The 24,869-nt window shown below is 38.8% G+C and overlaps 1 protein-coding gene across 1 annotated transcript in view; it reads right to left on the reverse strand.

Moving 5' to 3' along the window:
- Positions 1-23,280, reverse strand: part of MBF1A (multiprotein bridging factor 1A) — a 50,604-nt gene extending 27,324 nt beyond the window's left edge. The window contains exons 1-3 of the mRNA XM_082881861.1: positions 23,139-23,280; positions 16,607-16,682; positions 1,787-1,794 (exon numbers count right to left, since the gene is read on the reverse strand). Of these exons, the coding sequence (XP_082737987.1) occupies positions 1,787-1,794; positions 16,607-16,682; positions 23,139-23,280 (226 nt within the window). The remainder of the gene's footprint in view (positions 1-1,786; positions 1,795-16,606; positions 16,683-23,138) is intronic.
- Between the last annotated feature and the right edge of the window lie 1,589 nt (positions 23,281-24,869).

The following is a 24,869-nucleotide window of genomic DNA, read 5'->3' on the forward strand; positions in this document are numbered from 1 at the left end:
ACAAGTTTCAAAACATGAATTTCAAGACTACATTTCTCATGCAAATCAAGGTTCAACAAGGGCTTTATTTCCCTCAACAACCAAGCACTAGCTATTCAGAAGTCAAGAACACAAATCCCAAATTTATTCTTTGCAAGCCAGGTTCATGAGCAACAATATATATATATATATATATTTTTTTTTTTTTTATGTATCAGAAAAAAATTCAAGAATGGGGTTTCGACGAACACTTACTCACAAATTCGAAGGAGTAGGAAGAGAATGAAGACCAAAAGCGGTGTAGGTCAAGAATGACATCACAGACAGTGGGCAAGAAAGGAGATAGGCAAACCGACGCCGTGTTGAGTCGGCGACGTGGTCCGCATTGATTAATCACGGCCGAAACCAGTGAGTATGCAAAAAACCGAGATCTATATGATTCAAACTCTGAAAAATGGCGCCGGGCTGTGAGAATAACGAGCTGGATGGTGTTAGGGAAAACCACACATATCGCGTTGAGTAGGTGACGCGTGGTTCGCGCTGAATAGCCGAAGACGAAGGCAAAGCGCTGGACAACCAAAGACGAAGGCAAAGTTGTAGCAGAGAAAGGTGGACAACAGCTTGGGTCACGACGTTTGCAATAGGTGGTCGCCGGAGGAGTAGTACCGAGATTTGGTGTATCTAAAGCTCAGATGCTACATTATTGGGCCAAGATGAAATACCAACAACAGTGGTGTAGGTCTTCGGTGATGGTGATGGCGTCCGGAGTTATAGCAGCGACAATGATCTTCAACGGGATGCAAAAGCAAGATGCAGCTTTGGTTCTTTGAAGAAGATGGTGAACTGTTCATTTTCAAAGAAACAAACAAATGGGTTTCAAATTTCAGAGAGAGAAAAGGCACACCCAAAAAAAATAAATAAATAAATAAACAAAACAATTAAAAGAACTTGCTCACAAATTTACGCCAACGAAGGAAGATAGTGTTGAAGAAGTAGCAGAGTCGGCGTCGACGTTGATCAACAAAACTGAAGCTAAGCGACGTTAGGCCAGACCACACACGACGTTGAGTGGGCAAACGTGCGTGGTCGGCGTTGGATGAGCGAGGCCGAAAGCAGCGGTGATGTCGCAGCAGAGTTGGTGACCACACACGACGTGTTGAAAGGGCGACGTGTGTGGTTGGCGCTGGAGCAACAGTCGAGGCCAGCGACGAGGTCGCAGCGGAGAAACTGACTGTGAGTTGGCAATGAGGCTGGGCAGTCGAAGCCGGCTGTAGCAGTGGCGTTGGTGCTGGCCGATTGGAGCTGGGACAAGACGATGGCTGGCCGTGACGATTCACGATAGTTGGAGATGAGCTAGGTGGATGGCATTGCGATGGTGGTCGGCGTTTGTAGTAGGTGGAGCTGCGACAGGACGCTAGTAACAGGAGGAGGTAGCAACCGCGATGAGTTGGTGCCAGTGCTGGCCAACAGTGAAATTGGCGTGGGCCTTTGGCGGCGTGGCTTGAAATCGCAATGGAGGTCTGTGCAAACGGCAGCAGCTCTGGCCTTGTGAGCAACCAGCGTTGGCTTAGTGGCTACGGAGCTCTGTTGAAAAGGAAGACAGGCAACCTGGGGTGGGCTCTCATTTTAGTGAGAGAGTGTGTGCGCCGCAGGGTTTCAAGAAAGAAAAAGATGTATTGATTAGGTCTTCATCCTTTTCCTTAAATAGAAAAAAGGAAGCCTTATCCTTTGAATATTCCATTAGCATATTCTAAATATGTGTATGTATGTAATTGGTCCGCTATGTTTGCCAAAAAAAAAAAGACACGTGTGAGCCTTGTTTGTTAAGAATAAAGAAAAAATGAATATGTATATTTTCTTAAATGTTATAAAAAATATTTCTGTGGGACGAAAAAAAAAAAAAAGTACAAAAAAAAAATAATTTTTGCTTGTCAATTTTTTCTGTAAATTGAAGTGTGTCATCAACTTTATCCATAGGCACTGTCGTGACAACATGTTTTTTTTTTGGGAACGTGATGCGAAGCAGGGTCGAAGAAATGACAGTATGCATGTCTGAGAAATTTAAAATTTCTCATACACGCAAGGGGCAAATGTATGAGGAGTTAAGTTTAAGGCTGGCGGGCCCAGATTTATCGCCATCAAACGGGCTGAATGGCTCTAAGCCTCGAAAGGGTTTGGATCCACGAACCTAGAGACTTACTCGGGCCCGGACTCGAAAGGGTATTAAGCAAGCCTAGAGATCCGAGGCACTCGGACTCGAAAGGGTTCGAATCCACGAACCTAGAGGTCCGAAACACTTGGCTTCGAACAGATTCAGGCGCAATCTAGAAGTCGCTCCGTTAATGAGTCCCAGAACACTTGCGGGCTCGGAGCTTTCCGGGATCTACGCACTAGAACCATGGGCGTAATGGAGTTCAAACAAAGGACCCGATCCCGAGGACGGTGAGTGGAGACAAATTCACTCTTCGGTTAAACTAGCCTATACCCGGGTCGAGGTGGCACGACTCCGGGGGGTCCATGAGACTCGGCAATATTTTGCGGCCGGACGTTCTCTGGGACTACCCCTGACCCTTTGGGATGATTGGGGATCATTGGTTAGGTGTGGCTAAGAAGAAGGGTTCGCCGAGAGGTTGATCTCCTCTTCGGGGTTTTCCTCATCCTCGGAGAGGTCTCATCCTCGGAGAGGTCACCTCCTCGGACAAGGTGGTTAGAGAGAATATTCCCCATGTGCCTTGCACATGGGCTCTATCCTACATCATGAGGTGCCTATAAATAGCACCCACCCATAGCTTTACAAGGGATGGATTTTGGAGAGATGACTTTTGGGAAAGAACTAATTTCCCATCTCCATTATCAACCTTGAGAGTGAAAGTAGGAGATCCATGGGAGAGCCTTGCCATTATTCTCTCTCTAGCCAGTTTGCCTTTTTCTTCACCCAATCTCTTATCTCCATCATCTCATTTACTCTTGTGTTCTTGAGTTGAGACTATTGAAGAATCTAAGCCTCTCATCATCTTTTAGAGAATTCGAAGTTGTTCTTCAAGGATCTTCGAAGATCTTCGAATTTTCAAGCAACGTTCTTGAACCCTCTCCTACAGAAATGACAGCAATAAATTGCATGATCGCTTCAGATAAACTGATTTAAAATAACCAAAAAAAAAAAAACAATATACGGAAACAGGTTTGAGCAGTTGATCTAGAAAATCAGATAAGAAAAATGAACTAATAATTGGAAAACTGTGATCTAGAATAAGAGCCGAGCAGGCACAGTATGCACATGATCTCAACTATATATTCGCGGAGAGTTTGAATTCCTCAGAGTTGAGAACTCTCGTGAATTCAAATTTTATCAAGAGTTCAAGTCAATACTATTTAGACACCAAAAATGCTGAATGTAGATTTTAGTAACAATTACCTACCATTTTTGAGGGTAATGGATCTGTACATCTCCAACGGCTATGATCGGTGATCTCCAACGACTATGATCGGCGAGATTGGCGATCCCCAGTGAATTCCTCGGCGTCCGGTGATTTACCGATCGAAGATCTGCAAAGGTCAGTGGTTCGAATGTGAAGAACTTGGTTAGAACTCACTAGCGGCGTCTTGATCATTTTTTCAATTATACCATTCATCATCATTCGGGTAAGGCTTTAGCATCCCTTTTGACCCTCTGATTGAATCTGGGCTTTGTGTTTTGGGGGAAGCCAAGAGCAGCTGGTCCTGTTTTTACCCAGTTAAGAAGTTTTCGCACTCCACTTGTTTGATAAAATGTTTTAGTGAAAATGCAATGGCACAAGGAGGAAACAGAGGCTGGTTTCCGGCAGTGAGGCAGAGGGAAAGAGGTGGTGTTCAAGGTAAGGAAGTTAAGCATGCACTATTGTAACAACCCTCATACTGTTTACTGATTAATGACTGATTGATCACCAGTTACTGTTAAACGGAACTGATAATGACTGATAACTGACCGATAATTGAACTGATTAAAAGTACTGAACTGACTGACTGAAACTGGAACTGAATTGACTGAGTATATGTTAGTTAATTTCATTCTATCTGTTTGATTGTCTGATTATCTGTTCATGTTGATATGTTTAAACTGCTAATTGAAGGCCTTATCGGCGGCCGAATTAGAAACCGATTGATGTTCCGTGACCCTCATAATTAATGTGATTTTATGGTATATTTATCTGAAAATTGATTAGGTATGATTAAATTAGATTAAATAAGCTAATTAAAGAGTTCGGTTTATTTACCATATTGCCACCCTTAGTGGCACACTACCTAGTGATGCTAGAGCCTTGCACACATTGAATCAAAACATTTCATCAGCCTTTCCCCTCCTTATTGCCGACCATAGAGAGAGTTAGGGAGGGAGAGAAGTGTTCTTGTTGATTTAGCTTGTGAATCTTGAAGAATTGAAAGTGTATTTGCATGTTTGAGCTCCCTCACCTCTAATTCTACACCCAAGGTAGGACATCCATCTTCTTGTTGCTGTTCTTGAGTTCATTCTTGCACAATTCATGTTAATTTGTAGAGCTAAGTCATGATTTGGTCCATAAATGATGGATTGAAGATCATTTCTTGCATGCATGTTGGTATTGTTGCAATTTGAGGTTGATTACATAGACATTAGTGCATGCATGCTCATATTGTTGTTATAGACCATGTTTCCATCTGATTTGAAAAGAAATGAGCTCATTTGATCAAGCTTTGGAGCTTTAATTTGGCTTAAAACTCATGCATGACATGTTTGAATGTTGTTCTTGAAAATGGGTTTGAATGTGGTTTAATTGACTCACCTCTGGGGCTTGAATTCATGGATTGAGCTTTGAATCTTGTTATACATTGAATTTAGTGGTGTTTTCCAGAATTTGAGCCCAAGAGGTCGAGTTTGGAGTGGTTGAATGCTTGGTTTGAGCTTGGGAGGCAAATCTGGAAATTCCAGATTTGGCTTCCTCGCTCGAGCGAAGGATTCCCCGCTCGAGCGAGCACCTTTATCCAGGGCTCCGCTCGAGCGACCATCGAGCGACGATCGCGCGTAAAATTTCAGCATCCAGTACTTTTACTGTTTTGCAGACCGCTCGAGCGAAGGATTCCTCGCTCGAGCGAAGCCTTTGATTTTGGACTTACGCTCGAGCGTAGAAGGTCTCGCTCGAGCGAAGCCCCTATTTTCAGCAAAGTTTGCAAAATGTTTTCTAAGTGTATTTTTGCACCCTCATCCCATCCTAGGCATTCTTAGGCCTAGTTTAAGACATTTAGATGAGGATATCATTGTAGAACACACCAAGGCAAATTAGGGATTAAGTTATGAGATTTTCCAACTGTGTAGCTTAGTGTGTGTTCAATCTGTTAACTGTGTAGGGTTGGCGACTAGGGAGACACGCTCTAGCATACTGTAGCCCAGAACTCTGTGAGTAACAATTGTGTAAAGATATGTTCAACTGATTATCTTCTGAATACTGAACTGAACTGTTTACTGAACTGGTATTATTTACTGAATGAATGTATGTCCTTTATTTCTGAACTGTACTGTGGCATCCTTAGTATCTACGGTTTACTGTTACTGTTACTGTCACAGAGATCTCTGTCGGTTTCCTTGTGGAACCACTACTGTTTACTGACTGATGGCCATCATTACTGTTCGGTCTTTTAAGACCTACTGTTACTGTTATGCTAATGGATGTACCACATATGACTGTTTACTGTACTGAACAACTGAATGACTGATTGAAATGAACTGTTTTCATACTGTAAGGACATTCATTCTTAACCTCTTTACATATTGTGTTATTCACTGGGCTTTAGCTCACTGCTCATATATATATGTAGGTGTTCAGGCACCAGACCGCAGCTAGAGGCGTCAGGGTTACTCCAGTTTTGTCAAGCCAGCCTTTGTGCCTCACTGTGAGGTTCCGAGTTGCCATGCTATGGCTTGGGGGTGTTTTGTCTGTTTTTCCCCCTTCTGTACTGTTTTACTGTTTTGTATAGACCGTACTGTTTTGTACAGACGGAATGTTTTCTGTACTGTTCTGTAGGGTTGAGTCCCTAGTTGAATGGATGTGAATATTGTGTATACTGTTCTGTACTGTTTATGTATAAATGTGTGAAAAGCCTTTTTGCATACAGACTGTCACAGCTCAATGGACACTATTTATTTACTGTATTGGCTTCCGCCAGGCCCTGTACTCTGTTTTACTGTATTACTGTTCTGCAGGCCTTCGGTAATCTCGGATTACTGGCCGGTTACGGTACTAAACCCATAGGGCCGGGTTTGGGTCGTGACAACTATTCACTTTATTTGTGGATAATTTACCTGCAGCTATGGATGCTAAAACTCTGTCCAAACTTTTCTCTCAGTTTGGCTTAGTTATGGATGTTTTTATACCCTTCAAAAGAAGGACAGTGTCAAAATCTAGATTTGGTTTTGTGAGATTTGACTGCCCTGCAGCAGCAGACATTGCCATCCAAAAAGCCAATGGTCTGTTGGTAGATGAAAGGGTGTTAGAAGTCAAAAAAGCTACCAATATCAAGAGCAACAGAGCTGAACAGAGCAGGAGCAGATCTCAGATCATCAGAAGACCTCTTGAAACTAATAGAAACAGGGATGATGTTTCATTTACAGGTCGTATATCATTCATTGATGTATTAAAAGGGGTCACTCCCACTGTGGCTAAGAAAACAAGATTGATCATAAAAGCCAATGAAGAGGGTAATGGTTGGCTTTATGATAGTGCAATAGTCAGGCTTAATTCTAAATACTCTACTAGTATCATTGAAAATGTCCTGAAGGAGAAAGGGTTAGATTAGGTATTGGTCAGAAAAGAGGGATGAAGAGATATAGTATTAACCTTCAAATCTCAAGAGGAGCTGAAATCAAATATCTGCAATATCAAAGAATGGTTTAAGAATTGGAGTCAGTTTGTGGTAGAATGGAAGCCAGGAGTTTATCTAGAACAAGAGAGATGTGTGTGGTTGAGGTGTTATGGCTTACCTCTAAGTCTTTGGAATAGGGGCACATTCAACAATATTGGAAGCTTTTGGGGTACTGTTCTAACCTTGGATGATGATATTTGCCAACCAAAGGCCTTCTCCCATACCAGAATCAGAGTGGCTACATCTTCTATGGAGTTTAGTAACAAAAATATATTTTTGGAGTGCAAGGGTAAACTTCATCCCATTCTTGTGTATGATGAACATTTAGCAGATTGTAGCATCATGAAGCACGATGGTTTGGAAGAGTGCAGCTCCAACGAAATCTGTGGCAGTGGTGTAGAAAGAACAATTCCAGAGGGATGCTACAGGGAGAAGGAGGGAAAAAGTGTGATGGAGGTTAACACAGTTGTTGAGGAGTCAAAGTGCAATGGAGTTTTTAGCGGGGAAGAGGAAGCTTGTTCCAAGGAGGTAGAGCAGAGGACTGGGCCTAGTGATTGTCATTTGGGAGAGGAGGTTAACACAGTTGTCGAGGAGACCGTGATGGAGGAGTCAATGCACAGCCTGAAAATTAAGGTTGAGCAAGCTTTTACTCCTGGTTTTCCCAGAAGCTTTAGTGGATCTAGAGATGGGCATGGTCATGGCATTAATCTTGAAGTGGATTTGGCCCAAGCACTGAGTATTTTCTGAGCCTAAATCATTCAGGCTCAGGGAGGCAATTTGCATCTGCCCCTAAACTCTTGCGGAATGAGAAGAAAAAAAAGAAAGAAGAAGGTTCAGCTAGAGGGGTTCTCCAGTTTTGCTAGACTTCATGGGCATAAAGTTGCAGCAGTCAGCAAGCACACCTCTAAGTCTGTCATCTTCAGACCAGCAGCAGCTGCGATAGCTCGTTCAGATCTGTTTGAGGGTGTTTCTAGCCCAAGCAATTTTCTCCTCAATGAAGCTAAATCCATTTTATAATTGGGTACATCTCTTGGCATTAATTTCAATGGAAAAGAAGAGGATGTTCTGAATAAGATTATCGAGTTAGAGTTATAGGACAAAGAGAGGTCCAAATAGGAGGGTTAGGTCTAAGAAGGAAGTAGAATGGCAACAAGTAAGCAACATTGGAGCATGTAGTGAGTTGTGTGCTTTTGTTAGATAGCCTTTGGGTGGTGGCATCAAGTTGATATGTTAGTTTTTGGGTGGGGGTATTTAGTGTTTGTGGTCCTGTGAGTTAGTGTTGGTTTCTCACCAACACCATGCTTGGTTTCCTTTTTCTCCCTTTTCCTTTCTCATCCTTATTGATGTATTCCTATATGTAATGTACGGTTTCATCATCAATAAAGATTTTCTTTGCTAATCAAAAAAAAAAAAAAAAATGGATCTGTACATGATAAAAATGATATTTTATGGTCACGAAATAAAGTTTGAGCAATGATTACTGAGGAGACCTTTGAGGACCTCATTTACCCTCCAAAGTTTCCTTCAAAACCTTCACCCAGTGACAAAATCAACCTATTCAATGTGGGTGTTTGGGAAGTTGCTATTTTAGTAGGGTATTTTAGTTTTTGGCTATTTTAGTAGGCTAAAATTTTTGTGTTTAGGAAGATGATTGGATTTTTTAGTAGTTGGATATGATGTTTGTGAGAGAAAAAGTGAAATGATTATAAGTTTAATGTGACATTTTGTCTTATTAGCTATTTTAACATATTTTGTCTTTTAGTGTTATTTTAGCCAAAAAAAGCTAAAAAGCCTCCTTCCCAAATCAACTGCCAGATACTTTGTAGTGACCAAAACAACGCTGAATCCTCATTGATGAACACAAACAAATAGAACCAAAGGCCACAACAGGAGTACATGTGATGATCATAGTAACTAACAAAATATTTAGAGGTACGATGAAGTTGAAAGATGATCCAACTACCAAGACAGATGAAAATCACAAAGGGTGGAATGTTTAATAAGAGTTTATTCGATTAAACTAGAGAACACTCCAAGCCTTTTACATGAACTTTTGTTTTAGAAGAAAATGGCAAAATGCTCCCGCACTATTCAGCCACTCTAATAAAAACAATTCTTTTGAAGAGAAAAATGGATTACAACCATCATTTTTACTGCCTTTTTTCCATTTCCCTTCCTCAGATGACAGAAAAAGCCTTTAAATGAATAAAACACTGAAACACCAATTCAAAGGTAAAAGGAAAAAGGCAAGACAAAGGGTTGAAAGAATCGTATCCAAACATATCTAGTATATGAAACACATTTGTTTACATTAGACCCTATGAGTAAGGACCATTAATACAACATACTAGGTCCATGTTTTCATTGCAATTCATGTACATATTACATTCTCCTTAGTTGAGAGAATCAGATGAAGGATCTCCTTGAAGATAATCAATCCATGCTTTATTATCCTTAGATCATGTAATTTTCTTTAAGGATAAGTAATTCTCTCACCAGATCTAATTTGGGATGCATAGATATGAAAATTGTACGAGTTGGAAGTTTGAGAGCAATGCATGCAAATAGGCCTAACTGTAACAAGGAAATGGAGTTTCCATCAACCAAAACCATCCATGTATTAGTCATGTATTTGGAATTCAAGAAATTATGAAAATTGTATGAGTTGGAAGTTTGAGAGCAATGCATGTAAATAGGCCTAATTGTAACAAGGAAATGGAGTTTCCACAAACCAAAACTATCCTTATATTTTTTCCACGCTTAGTCATGTGTTTGGAATTTAAGAAATTAACTTTCGAAACAAAGAATTCAACAATTCGTGACTTAAAAAAAAAAAATTATCAAACCGAAGTCCCACCTTATGTCCCTTAGTAATCAGTTACCCAGGGGTCAATCCGACTCCTTTTCGGACCCTTTTCATCAAACAAACACAACTTGGTAGGTTTCCTTTAAATTTGTTCCAAATTATTTTGTACCATTATTTCAAGCCAAATAGACTCAACTTGAATTATTTACTTATATTGAATTATCTATTTTTTATCATCAAACATGAGCCTTGCTTCAATGAAGCTCGCACTTCACCTTGCGCCTTGCACCTAGGCTCTAGGAGACCTTGGGTCTTCAATGTGCCTATTAACATTGATTAGCCTCAGTCCATATAGGAGAAATTCATATTCTTGTTGAGTTACATTAAACCAGCCACCAGAGGTTAACTAATTGCATGAGTTTCATGATGTGATCACAGATGAGTTACCTCCTATGATAGACATTCAGCATGCTGCCAACATAGTCCCAGGATCAAAATTACCTAATCTGTCTCATTATTGGTTGAACCCCAAGGAGCGTCTTAACATGAATAGGCAGGGTAGAGGGACTTTTAGGGAAAGGTTACATTAGCCCCTGTGCAATCCCAACGTTTTAACCCCCAAGATGGATGGTTCTTGGAGCATGCGTGTATATCAACAGGATTGCAGTTAGGTTTAGGTTTTACATCCCAATACTTGATGACCTGTTGAACTTGTTCATGCACTCCAATAAAGAACTAAAATTAAAAATGCATGTCAATTCCATAGGTATTGATAGTTGATCAAGTCCATAATTAGGAATTCATAGAACATCATTTACATAATCAAGACTCCAAGGAATATATCACAAATTCCCAATAGAATAAAATGGAGGATAAACATGGATATGCTATGTAATATACCATAATTATACTATGTGTAAATACAAAACTGATATGCGTACAATGGTGTAGACGTGCCCGAACGTCCCGGGAAATCTCGTTTTGTTCATTTGGGCTCACTACAGTTCGGACTCCATGTCACGGTTCTGAATCTAATCTCACAAAGTGCAATGCAAGATCGATAAATCACTAAAGAGTCCAAATTCGGCAAATCGTTTTTGAAAACTGATTCTTGTAAAGAAGTGCTAAACATGGACTACTTTGCCAGATGCAGAGTCGCCACCTAAATATTTTATTTTGGAAAATTTAGGAAACCCTGACTCGTGCCTAAGGCCACGTGTCCGTCATCACTAAAGTTGCCTTGGCTCGGGAACTTGGGTACGAGAGGGGAAGGTCATGCAATGAGCACCCCCGCTCGCCCGATCAAAGATCGGCCTTTACTAAATATGATATCTTGTTTTTGAAAACACATGTGCTCTTATTCCGGTTATTAACCTAGAATTACTATGTGATGCGCACAACATACAAGTATAGACTGGATCGCCTAAGTTGGAACAAAGCATCTCATGTTTGTTTTTTAAAGCAGTTTGCTACTCGCAAGTAGGCTAAAATGCGGATTTTGCCACCCTTAAGTGGGCTTTAGAAAACATAGTGATTTGCTACTCTCAAGTGGGCTTAAAGCTCGCAATCAATGAATTGTTCCAATTCAAGTAATCCAACCTTCACCCACAGGCATTCAGGCAGTTATATCACATAAGCAGTTAGCCTCATGGCAAGCATGCTATCATGGCAATCACTTACACACATGCAAGGATGCTAAAGCATAAACACTTACCGAGTACTCCGAGCCAAAACAAAAGCCAATGCTTGATCCTAGCTATGTCAAGAATGCCTAATGCAACACATACAAAATGCAAATAGGCTTGGCTATTCTAAAATGTCATGTGAAATGCAATTTGATACATGTATTCAAATAGGAATTGAAATACAATGCAGTTAGTATGATGTGCCGAGCCCGGTGCATGCAAGACAGATGAATGGATGCAAACATGCGAGCATAAGGATGCTAATTGAAACATGCCCTAAAACTAACCATCGTAAGCTGGTAAATAAAAGGGAGAAAGAAATAGGGGTTGGAAGACATGCATCACACACACGCACATTTATTTACAACAGTTGTGTCCTCTCGACGGAGGGTCCGAATGAATAATACATAACCAACTAGCTAATCTAAGCTAATCTAATTAAACTAGTTATTACACAACAGAATGAATAACAAGCTACAGCTAATTATTACACAACTCTAACTAATTAACAAATTAACTAAGTTAGCAATTAAATAAACATATAAACTATATGATGTAGGCTGCCTTAGCTCTGCTTTGAATGACAAAGGATGCATGCATGCTTGAATTACCTTGTTCGGAAATCCCTCGTGACGCCCCGACTTGCCTCTGTTTGCAATTGACCTCAGAACACTGTACAAAGCTCCAGAAGGCTGAAACTCCACCCTGGGAATTTGTGGGAAGGCTGCCGACCAGCTATTGGCCTTGGAGACCACCTACCGACCACTTTTGTGGTGAAAAACCAGAAAAGTGGTCGGCCAGCCACTAAATCTGGTCGGCCGACCAGTTTCTGCCCCTGGTTTCTGATTTTCTGTAACAGAAGGCAAGAGAGAGAGATGGCAAAGTATTTGCAACACATGTGTGCACGACCACTCTCCCCATCATTACATAAGCTCAAGGAGTGTAGTCCTTGACCCTCGGGCCACCAATCATGCATCTCGATGCATGATGGCCGAGGAGTCGAATTGCACGACTCAATGTGAAATGAATGCACATACAAGCACCTAAGGCCAACAACTCCGTCATGGGTAGTCAAGAGTGTCGGTGACCGGGAATCGAGGCACATTTCATCATTTCAAGCATGAAACGCCCCTCGTTCCCCATGTTTGGACTAACCCCTATTCCAAACACAGTGCAACAAACAAGACATGCACCAATGCTACTCTAGTATGCAAGCTTAATGCAATGCAACTAAGTCATGCAAACATGCAAGGGATAACATGCAAACATGCAACTAGCACACACAATGCTATGAACTAACAATGGCATACTTAATGCACATGATACATAGCATACACAATGCTCGTAGAAACTAACATACACAATGAGATGAACAAGGCATGCACAATGCAATGATCAATCATGCGACAACATGGCATACTCAATGCTATGAACTATAATGGTATACTCAATGCAAAATGGACTTAAACCAAAATGGATGGGCCTCAGCCACACTCAAATCAGTGGCCAAAGATGATGAAAATAAGGCCCCAAAATAAAGCATGCATGCACAATGCATTGGCCAATACAAGAGGCCCAAGAGCACAACCCTCAAGAGTGCTCAAAGAGTGACAAATGTGCAAGTGTAAAGACACTAAGTGCACTGAAATTAAGTAAGAAGTGATGCCAAATCATTCGAACAAAGCAAGTAGAGCATGCAAGGGTCCTAAGGCATGAGAGCTATCAAAGAGGACTACACATGAGGCATGCAATGCATGGCAAATATGCATGAACTAAGCATGGACAGAGTTGAAATAGGTCTTAACAAAGACCAAAATGTGCTAAGATGAGGGCCCAAAGTCCTAGGCATGCGAGCATACACACTAAGGCATGAACTAGGCAACAATGCATAACCATCAAAGGCATTCAAAGCATGAATGAAGTGAGAACATGGCAAGTCTATATGTTCTGAAATGTGATATTAAGTGATGCCAAATCAAGTACACAACACAAATAAAGCATGCAATGGTACTCAAAGCTTGAGGCAAGCAAGAGCATTTACACTACAAGTATACAAAACATGAAGCATGTGATTAAGGCAACCAAAAACAGTCCTAGTACACGTTAATATGAGACTAAAACATGCATGGATGGAAGCCAAAATGTGCTAGCATGAGGGGGCATAAGGCATAATGCATACAAGGCAAATAAGGTGGATTACACTACACCTATTAGGACCAAGCATGGGATGACTCAACCAACAAAAATCAAAGTTATATAATGGCAAAATAACCCCAAATAAGCACTGAAATGATGGCTCACAAGCAAAGGCATGAATGCATACACAATGGCTCATGTTAAGGCATAAAGGGGGAACCCTCCAACGCATTGATTGAGTGACAAATGCAAATGCACGGTCATGAAACATGGACTGAAATAGCATAACTAATGATGCCAAATCATTGAAATGAGCCAGGTAATGCATGCTAGTGGACCCGATGCACAAGGCAAACAAGCTAGGTTGAACCAAAGCTATACAAAGCAAGTCATGGATGACCAAGACAACCAAAATCAGACCTTAAACATGGAAAAACATGAACAAAGTCTTCATGAAGTCAAGCCAAAAGCACGCTAAAAAGACATGTGCCAACATGATGCATGTTAAGCTATTTCATTGGATTGCATGGCAAGTGTATGGAGCATGCAAAGGCCAACCGAACCAAACCAAAACAGAGTCATGACATGGTAAAACATCACCAAAAACATGCTGAAATGGGAAGAAAACAAGTTAGAATGACATGTCAAGGCATGAAGCATATAAAGCTAGTTTAAGGGATTTACACTACAAGTGTATTAGGCATGTAAAAGCCAACCAAACCAACCCAAAACAGATCTAAGGCATGTTAAAACATCACTAAAAACCTACTGAGATGTCTCGAAATCAAGCTAAAAACACATGCTCAAACATGAGGCATACAAGACTAGATTGTGTGATTTACACTACAAGTGTATTAACCATGCAAGGGGTGACCAAACTAAGCAAAAGAAGTGGTGTGCCTCAGCAAAATAATCACAAATACAAGCTAAGACATGGCCAACACACACTTACCAAAGGTGCTCAAACATGAGGCAAATGAAGCATGTAAAGAGGACACAAAGGAGAGAGGGTGACCCTCTCCTTCTTAGGACCTTAAAACACCATTCCCACCACTGAAATCCCTCTAGATTTCAGTGGTGAGAAGGCCAATACAAGGTAGTCCCGAAGCTCACAAAGATGGCACAAAAATGAGGCCAAACAAGGCCTAAGAGGGGGTAAACAATCCCCAAAACCAAAGTGATCTTAAACAAAGATCAATAGCATGCCAAAACACAACTTTTATCAGTTATAAGTTAAGCTCAAAACAACATGCAAGATAGGCTAAAAGCTTAATCAAGAAAGGGGGATTTAAGGTTCAAAAACTCACCATTGATGAACTTCTTCAAAGCTGCAACTCCAATAGGTTTTTTGCACTTAAACCAAACCAAAAACTCCAGAAGCAACCTCAAGATGCCTCAGCAAGAAAATGGTGGTGCTTGGCTAGGAAGTTGTGTGCACAAGTGAAGAGACAAAGCACTTCAAGGCACAAAATATGGAGAGAGAGAGAGAGAGAGGAATATAGAGAGGGGGATATGTGTATGGCTCTCAGCCAAAATCAGAACCTGGAGAAGGGGGAGAGGCCTCATCTCTTATAGAAAAACAAAAGTTAAAGCTTCTTGGAGAAGCTTAGAGCTTGTGTAAATCCCTCCATACACGTGTATGGAGGATACAGTCTGTGCCCTCCAGCTGGCACAACTGGCATCCACAGACTCTGTAAAATCTACAGGAAGGCCGCCGACCAGAAAAAGTGGTCGGCCCGCTACTTTTTTTGGTCAGCCGACCACCCTTTTTGGTTTTCCAAAAAAAAAGTGGTCGGCCAGGGTAATTGGTGGTCTCCACACTGAAAGCAAGCCAATGGTGGGGTGGGAAACCAGAAAATGTGGCCCAAAAACCAAGAAAACTAGTTTCCCGACCAGAAAATCGGCTGGCGGGGAGAGAAGTGAACTCCAAGGATAAAAGCTGGTTTCCCACCCTTGTACCACTTCTCAAACATGGAAAGCAAGGTTCATGCCAAAAATGAACCAACACGGATGCAAAACGAGAGTTCGGGAGGCAAAGTGCGCGGCCGGGGGCCTCGAAAACTGGCTGTTGAGCACAAAAAGTGGCGTACGACCACAAAAGTGGTCTCCCGGACCACAATGTCCCTCTAGAGAGAGGAAACAAGGCGTGTTCCAAAAAACGTGCCAAACGGAGAATGTTAAGCGGTCCTGAGCCGAGGTGCGCGGCCGACGGCTCCGAAAATCAGAAACTAGTCTCCAAACGGGAACAGTGGCCTACGACCATGAAAAGTAGTCTACGACCACTGAGAGATGGTCTACAAGACCTCTCCCTCCCTTCGGGAAAAGAAAACAAAACTTGGTCCGCGGACCGAGTCAAAGTACAAAGGGTTCCGAGGTCCGGAGGTGAGGCTCTCGACCAAGAACTCTAAAACCTCGAAACGAGCACAACATGCGCGATCACCGAGCGCTCAATCGATGACGTCTGAGTCTTAAGGTCGGTCAAAAATGGGGTGTCTACAAATGGTTACACCGTTTCAAAAAAAAGCAAGGCAGGATCAGCCCATTAAAAAATCAAGCTGTTTGACATGCAAAAATGACAGAAGTTAGAAGGCAAGGATATGAGGTCTAGAGTACAAAAAACAAAAATGGTCTAGAGTACTCATGAGAAAGATTCTGATTGTGTTTGGTACAGCTTTTGAATTATGATTCTATCTTTTAGTTTGAGTGTGGCGTTTGTTTACAGTTTTCAAAAATCATTTCCACACCTGCGTTTGAAAATTCGTGTACCCGGATGTCCCCCGGACGTCCGGCCAGTTGACCGGAACAGTGTTTGTGATATATATATATATATATATATATTTTGCACTTGTTATTTTTATATTTTAAATAAAAAAAATATTTTCAATTTTTTTTTTAAAATTTTTTATGAGTTTTGAATAGAATTTTGGGTTGTGTGTTTGGTTATGAGTTGTAAGTTTTTGTATAAAAAATTATGTCACATCACTCAATTCAAAATTCTTTTCAAAACTCTTTTAAAACTTATTCACCAAACAAATTTTCTACATTCAAATCATAATTCCAAAACTCACAAACTTAAAATACAACTCATATTCTCAAATCATATTTAGAAAACTCTACCAAACGCAACCTCTCTGTTTCATCATCAAGCTTCCTTGTGTTTAGAGTAGTACTGCTTGAGGCAGCTTTGTTCGATGCAGCATTAGCTACAAAATACAATAAACAACAGTATGAATGTTCCCAACTCAGAAGAGCAAACTAATGTCAAATGTAAAAATAATTTTACCACATTCACAAACAATGACATATAGAAATTTAGAAGAGACAACAAATATAAGCTGATTCTCCTTTCGAATGGACAGCAATCAAGCCAAAATATGATCTTCAAAACCAAGTGATTAAAATTATGTTCAAGCTTAGAAAATAAGTGTGACAGTTAAACCCCAAAAAAATATATAACATAAATTTTGCTAGTATAAACCCCAATAAAAATGTAAAAAGAGAAAAAAAAATTCTAAAAGAAATCACCCACCATCCGAAAGAAAATCAACCAACACACATCAATCCAAATGCCTCCAATCAAGACAGTAACAGAGCGACAACAACAATTTTTGATAATTTAACAAGGCCCAATAGTGATTTCATCCCAAAATGTACATATTCAGTAGCATGCAATTAATACTTTGGTGGATGGATTAAAAAAAATCTCACAACACCTAACTGACATAGCCAGCTCGTTCCCTAATATGCACAAGGATGTATAGTCTACACTATATATAATTTTTTTTTCAATAATTAAAGTCTACGCTATATATAATATAGAAAAATGATTTGCAAATAGAATTTTTGAACAAAAAACACCACCAGAATGATGTGTCAATGGCAACATTGAAATAATAAGCCACTTTTATGAGGTTTTTGGTTTGAAATGAATGAATATTAATGTGACACATCATTTTGTATAAATTTTATGTATTTGTATATTAATAAAAAGTGATGAATTCAAAGTTGTTTAGTAAGAAAATGAATAACAAACCCAAATATGCTAAAAATTTTCTTATAACAAAATTTAAATTTGAAAAAACATATATATAACAAGGATTAACAAAAAAAACAAGAACCAAATTAAGTCAAAAAAATTTCACAAAATTAGGCAAACAAACCTGACATTTTCAATCCCAACTGGATTAAAACAGAATGATTTTTTTTTTTTGCGTGAAATTCATAAAAAGCACTAAAAGGTTCTCCTCTATTTGGTCTCGATAAACATAAACTAGTTTTGTAACGCCTTCAAAATAATACATAAAACCCCACATTCTTAACATGCATTGATATAAGTGAAATAAACACTTTTCCATTCATCAGAGTAGTTCTTACAAATGTATTACATGTTGACAACAAAAATAAATGCCCAACGGCTTATAACTTTCCAAGCCAACACTTGGTTACACAAAAGAGAGTACTAACTCATATCATATTAAGCCCTTGGCCTGAATTTACATGTAATATAACAAGAGATAACAAAACAACAAAAATAGTCTTCAATTCCCAAAACCTTCCAAGCTATGTCCTTGGAGGTGGCATATCACCTGGACCTGAAAATGATGTCCCATATAGGGTGAGCCACAACCCAGTAGAGATATACTAAACCAAATATAAGCAATGACTAAAATAATAGCATTAGATAGATGGTTAACACTTATAAACCAATTATATCACAATACAGTTCCATGACACTTGTGTCCATGTTACATTCCATTTTCCTTTACTTATCCAAATCATTTCATATACATGGCTCAGAACCTGGTCAAACAATTCAATGAGACTATAACTCATATACTAACACTTCCATATTTCACAATAGATACACCTATTTGCTGTATCAAAACTTCAATCTAATACACATATTTGTTGTATTAATGGAGTCCATCCCCTATCTCCTCCCAAACAGGTTTGAGAGTCCATTCTCTATCTTCCCTCAAACTATGGAGTACATCCCCTATCTCCTCCCACACAATACACATATTCCAAGTCTATACACAATTATCATATAGAGGGATCACTCAATACACAAATTTAATGTATTATTCCAACCGTCATATTCAATGACATATTCAATTTGATTAGTTTCAGTTTTTCCTAATCAACATACAGTGTCTACAACAATCAAGACTCCTCCACCGATAGCCCAAGGCATTTATTTCTAAACTGTAAGTAAATGCATTAAACAGATATAATATCAACTTACTCCATAGGTGAGCGATTAATTTATTCAACTACACCATTCAATCCCATAATTTCCCAATTTCATTATTCTCAACTCAATTCCATATTTCCACAAATTAATTTAGTTCATAATTAGGGCATTCTTCCCCCTTTATCACATTTCAACCCAAAGGCTCAAATTCAACAATACAACAACATTGATTTCATTTTTGTTGGTCTCAAACACCCATAGGATTTAACATTTTGAAAACCCCTTTTTTTTTTATAAATTACAACTCAAACCCTAACCTTTCCAAAAATTACCCAACAACCCCAACATATCAAAATGCCCAAAATTTATGACAAAACTCATAAGATGGAGTAGGGTATCCCTACCTCGAAATTAGAAGCCCAAAAGAGAAGATGGTGAACACCCGAAATGCTCCAAATCCACAACTTTTCAGATTAAAACAATCCCAAGCCACCCTCTATCTTTCTTACAAAGGACTTAGGGTAGGAACACACTAAAACTAGATGAATCCCTAGAGAGAAGGTGTGTAGAGAGAGAGAGAGCTCGGATCTAGGGTTTGCAAAACAAAAGAGATGAAAAAGTGAAGTGTTTACCCGCTGCTGTCTACTGATATAACACAGGCTCGCTCGAGCGAAGGATTGGTCGCTCGAGCAACCAGACACAAAGAACTCTCGCTTGAGCATAGAAAGCCTCTCTCGAGCCAACAATGCGAAGTTTCAGGTTTGTAACCCAGAAGCACGCTTGAGCGACAGAATGCTCGCTCGAGCGACGAAACTCAAAACATACACCTCGCTCACTCGAGTGAAGAAAATCTCGCTCGAGCGAAGAATTGCAACCGTCAGGTCCAGAACCAGACGCAGACGCAAGCTTGAGCGAAGGACTTCTCGCTCGAGCCACCAGATACAAAACTCAACTCTCGCTCGAGCGAAGGAACCCCGGCTCGAGCGAAGGATCTAAAACACAGAGCTCACTCGAGCGACAAAGAGCTCGCTCGAGCGAAGGACCAAAATTCTGGGCAGCAACCATTTGCTCCCAATCACACCTAACCTGTAACAAACCTGCCCAACACATCCTATAACTCAAAAATAAGGAATTAAAGGATGACATCAAGATATATACAACAACAAGCTCCACAGAACCTAAGTTCGGATATAACAACCAAATGGGAAAAGGCCGGGATCGCTCTATAAGTTTGGCTACACTTTTCTCAGGAAAAATGGATAAGAAGACATCTCCAACCCTTCCCCAAATCTTAACTCAAACGTAAATTTAAGTATGTAAAACCACTAAATTCCCTCCACTCCTTTACTCAAACCTATACCAAATTAAATTTTCCTTAAATTTTTACTCAAATCAAATGCCCATTTTATTGACTCAAATTTTTATCCAATCAAAATTTCACATAGGTGCTTCTATCCAAACTTTTCATATTCTCCATTACTCCAACTTTTGAGCATCTCCAACCCCCCTTCACAAAATTTTTCATCGAATTTGAATCCAAATTTGAGTAAAAAACTTGATTTGATATGAACTACTCCAATCCTTTCATCAAATGTTAATCAAATCAAGGGAAAGTCATTTTTTCATCAAATTGAGAACCTATCAAATTTGATGAAAAGAAGAAAATATTTTCATGAAATGATTGGAGTAGTTTATATTTGTAACGCCCCAAAAAATAATACGATTAATCCAACTCACAAGAGAAATGAACATGATAGAATTGGTGTACTTTCATATATCAAAATTCGTATTACAAAAGGGTATTACATGCATTATACGTTCACAAATGTTCTTTCTGAATTTACGACATGTAACACTAGTTAATAACAACAAAGTAAACACCCTACGGGCTTACATCTTTTCAAGACATTACTTGGTTACAACAAAAGAGAGAGTAGTAAACTCTATACATATTAAGCCTTCGGCTTGAATAAACATGTAAACATTTATACGACAAAATAAAGTCTCCAGCCCCTAAGTCCATCCAAGCTACGTCCTTGGAGGAAGCATGTCACCGGTACCTAAAAATGGTTTCCCAAGTAGGGTGAGCCAAAGCCCAGTAGAAACAGTCTATCACAATATCTGAGATTTAACTAAGATATAAGTGTCAGGTATATATTCAATACTTATAACCAAAACACATCTTCTTCACATAATCATACAATATCGACATTCACATCTCAATCCATTCCCATCTATTCATTTCAAGCTAATTCATTTCATTTCAATTTATAGGCCAAATTTATAATTCTTCGAATAACCCGACTGAGACAACAACTCAGTGGTTCTCAAACAACATATCTATCATACACACACTTCAATCTTGCCATTTTACGAAAATTTCATCCGCGGGATTGGCACCCATGTATGCATAAGATTTTGGGACTTTCACCCAGGACACTCCGGCCAACTTAATTTCAATAGAGTCCATCCCCTATCTCCTCCCAAAACATGAAGTACATCCCCTTTCTTCTCCCAAACGTTATACATATACAATGTATTTACAAGTATCGTCATATTTAATGACATTGTTAAATGATTAGTTTCAATTCACCTAATCTTTATGCAATTTCTACAATAATCATAGCCATCCTCCACCAATAGCCCAACACAAATATTTCTAAACAGGTATACACAACCTATATAATAGATAATTCATCAAATTTCCATAGGTGAGTGATTTAACAAATCCAACTACACCATTCATTCATACATCCTCCTAATTTCACATTTCTCATATCAATTTTCATTATTTATACAAAATAATTATTTAACACATATTAGGGCAAATCTCCCCCTTTTTCAAATATCAATCCAAAAGTTAAAATCCACCATTCTAACCCAAGATAACCTCATATTCAAAACCCCATATTCATTTACAAAGCACGAGATAGAAATCTCCCTTTTTAATTTGAATCTAAACCCTAGATTTTTCCTCAAACTTCCCAAAACTCACCATTTATACATAATAACAAATAACTACATTAAAGATCATAACAAAGTGTAGATTATCCCTACCTCAAGTGTAGAAGCTCAAAGAAGAAGTGGAGAAACCTCAACGACGCCCAAACTTGACTCTATTCGGATCAAATAGAAGCCCATGGGATGCTCTATCTTTTTAACCAAGGGAGTGGGGTGGAGAAATCACTAGATCAAGGTCAAAATGTAGAGAGAGAGTGTGTGTATTTTAGAGAGAGAGTGTGGATCTAGGTTTTAGGAAAGTTTTAGAGAGAGAAAGAGTCGAAAAAGTGATATAAAATGTCACTTTCACGATTTGATATACGCACAGTCCGCTCGAGCGGAGAGTTTGACGCTCGAGCGTTAGACACAAAAGTTTGTTCTGCTCGAGCACAAGAAGATACCCGCTCGAGCGTAGAATACACATATTCAGTATTTATGCAGACAACGGACAACCCGCACGAGCGCAAGAAGGACAGCTCGAGCATATACCAGCTCGAGCGTAGGAGACGTTGCTCGAGTGTAGAAAACACTCCTCCAACATTTTGTAGACGTGCAAAGTACTGAGTGCTTGCAAACCCCGCTCGAGCGCAAGACGTCCCGCTCGAGCAGAAGACCAAAATTCTGAGCAACAACATTCTAGACTAACAAGCAAGCAACCTATTCCAAATATGCCCAACACATTCTAAAACTCAGACTCAAAGAGTGAAAGGGAAACAGAGATATAAATAACAACATCAAACCACGAGGCTCGAGTCCGGAACACAACAAAGGTCGGGTCAAAACCGGAATTGCTATAATATTAAATCAAGCTTTTTACTTAAATTTGGAATCAAATTAGATGAAAATTTTGGTGAAGGGTTGGAGATGCTCAATTTGATGAAAAAAATGACTAAGGCCAAGGATTGGAGATGCTCACTCAAAACTTGACACTTAACAACTTTACTCAAATTTGAGTTTATATTAAGTGAAGCTTTGAGTAAAAGTATACATAAGGGCATCTCCAACCCTTACCCAAATCTTAAATCAAACTTAAATTTGACTAAAAAAGCACTAAAATCCCCTCACCCCTTTACTACCACCTATACCAAAACCAAATTGAGTTTTACTCAAATTTTGACTCAAATCAAGGGTGACCCATTTCATTTACTAAAATTCCCATAGGTACTTGTATCCAAAATTTTCAAATTCCCCTTAACTCCCAAATCCTAGCATCCACTCAAAACATAACCCTTAGCAATTTCACTCAAATTTGAGTTTATCATTGGAGTGTTTCATATCACATGAATCTTTTTACTCAAACGTGTACTGAATTTGAGTATTAAAGTATAAAGTAAGGGTTGGAGATGACCTAAGGCTTGGAAAAAAAAAATCCTTACTAGGTCAATCACCCCTAAATTTTATGAATTTCTGGAAAAATAATCTTAGGAGACAAACAGAGAGGAAAGGAAGATATTTTTGTAAAAACCTTTTCTGATGGTTTTGATCTCGGCATCGGCGCGACGGGCGGCGTTGACGGTCTTCTCGTCCTTATGGGCGGCGGCGGTGGGGGCCTTCTTGCGGATCACCACTAGTTTCCAGTCCCGAGAGATGTGTCCAAGTTCTGTCATATTATTAGGGTTATTGGATTCTCTTGTCTACTACTATTATTTCTATTCTACTGTTCTGTTCTTTGAGCTCTCTGAATTTAGGGTTAGGGTTAGGGTTACGATTAGGGTTAGGGTTTTTCCAGTTGGAGAAGATAGATATAGAATAGATTGATGCTGTTGACTGACCGCTACTTTATAAACACATAAATTCATGGGTGATTATTCTGTATTCCCGAAGTATGGACACATGGTGCTCCATAAAGTTTTGATTGTGAGAGAAGGGTAGGGGCCCACGATTTATGTTGGGGATGGAGAACAACATGGGGGTTAAGTAATTGGTGATTGGCTTGAAATATGGCCACGTGATATTCCGAGATTATTAGAGAATTTTCCAAAATTCATAAGAATATCTCTAATTATTTATTTATTAAATTTGTTCACTGATTTTGATAAAAAAATTTATTAAATATTTACAATTTTCTAACTTATTCTAAAAATCTTATTTCCCTGTTTATGCGAAACAAATTGGAATCCATTCCTTATCTTTTAATAATTTTATAAAATTTAAGTGAAAATAAAGATAATTGATAATTTGAGTTATTCTTTATTTGATGAAATCTTTAGTATAATTTTTATATGATAAATAGACTGAATCTCATTCTCACTAAGGATTGAATATGCCAAAATATTTGTTTTTAAATAAATTTATAATTTAAATATTTATTGTTTTATTTTTAAAAATAAATATAATGAAACTATGAATTATCTATGCATTAAAACTTAAAACATAAATTGATTAAATCATCAAAATGAGACTCATAATAAATTCACGGAGCCAAACTGCATCATCGAGTCTACTAAGAGAAATGGAGACAAGCCACTTTCCTTCTTTTATTTTTTTATTTTTTTTGTAGACATGATCAAATTGAAAAATTAAATTTTGAATGTCTTGCTATGCAGCATTGTGTAAAACATAAAATGATAAAATTATTAAACAAATACATTAGTGACATTAAATTTTTCACAATATGTGACGCAATCATAGAAATGATTTTTTTTTAAATAATTCAATATTCGACCCATTAAACCGCGACTAATTCAAGAATCAATTATTAAACTGATTTGATGAGTGTCATTCTTCATATTTTATACTCACATTAGGGTGTCTATAATATTTTTCTCCTATGATCTTAAGAGAAACGTGCATGTAGTTTAATGGTAGAATATTTGTATTCTAAGGAGAGGTTGCATATTTGACCCTTGTTCAAACCATGCCATTCCTATTTTCTTTCCCCTCTCCCCTTAGGCCAAACACGCATACCTGTTTTTTGATGTACTAAGAAAATGAAAAAAATATTATACTAAATGATGATAAATAATAATATTGAACACTTTAATAAACTTCCTAAGTTAAGCATGCCATTTGCACTTAAATTTTTTCGTATAAATTATTTAGAACACCTTAATCAGAATAATCTAACAAGATTTTGAAGTGACATGTGAGGCTTGAAAAATATGTAATGCAAAAATGATCACAAGTAGTTCAATGAAAAGCTAGAAAAAAATCCACACGAAGTAGCTTAGTGGCTAGACCATGTACTATATATTAG

Source organism: Camellia sinensis, chromosome 8, assembly GCF_055761805.1.
Source record: "Camellia sinensis isolate YWXY chromosome 8, ASM5576180v1, whole genome shotgun sequence".
NCBI classification, from domain to species: domain Eukaryota; kingdom Viridiplantae; phylum Streptophyta; class Magnoliopsida; order Ericales; family Theaceae; genus Camellia; species Camellia sinensis.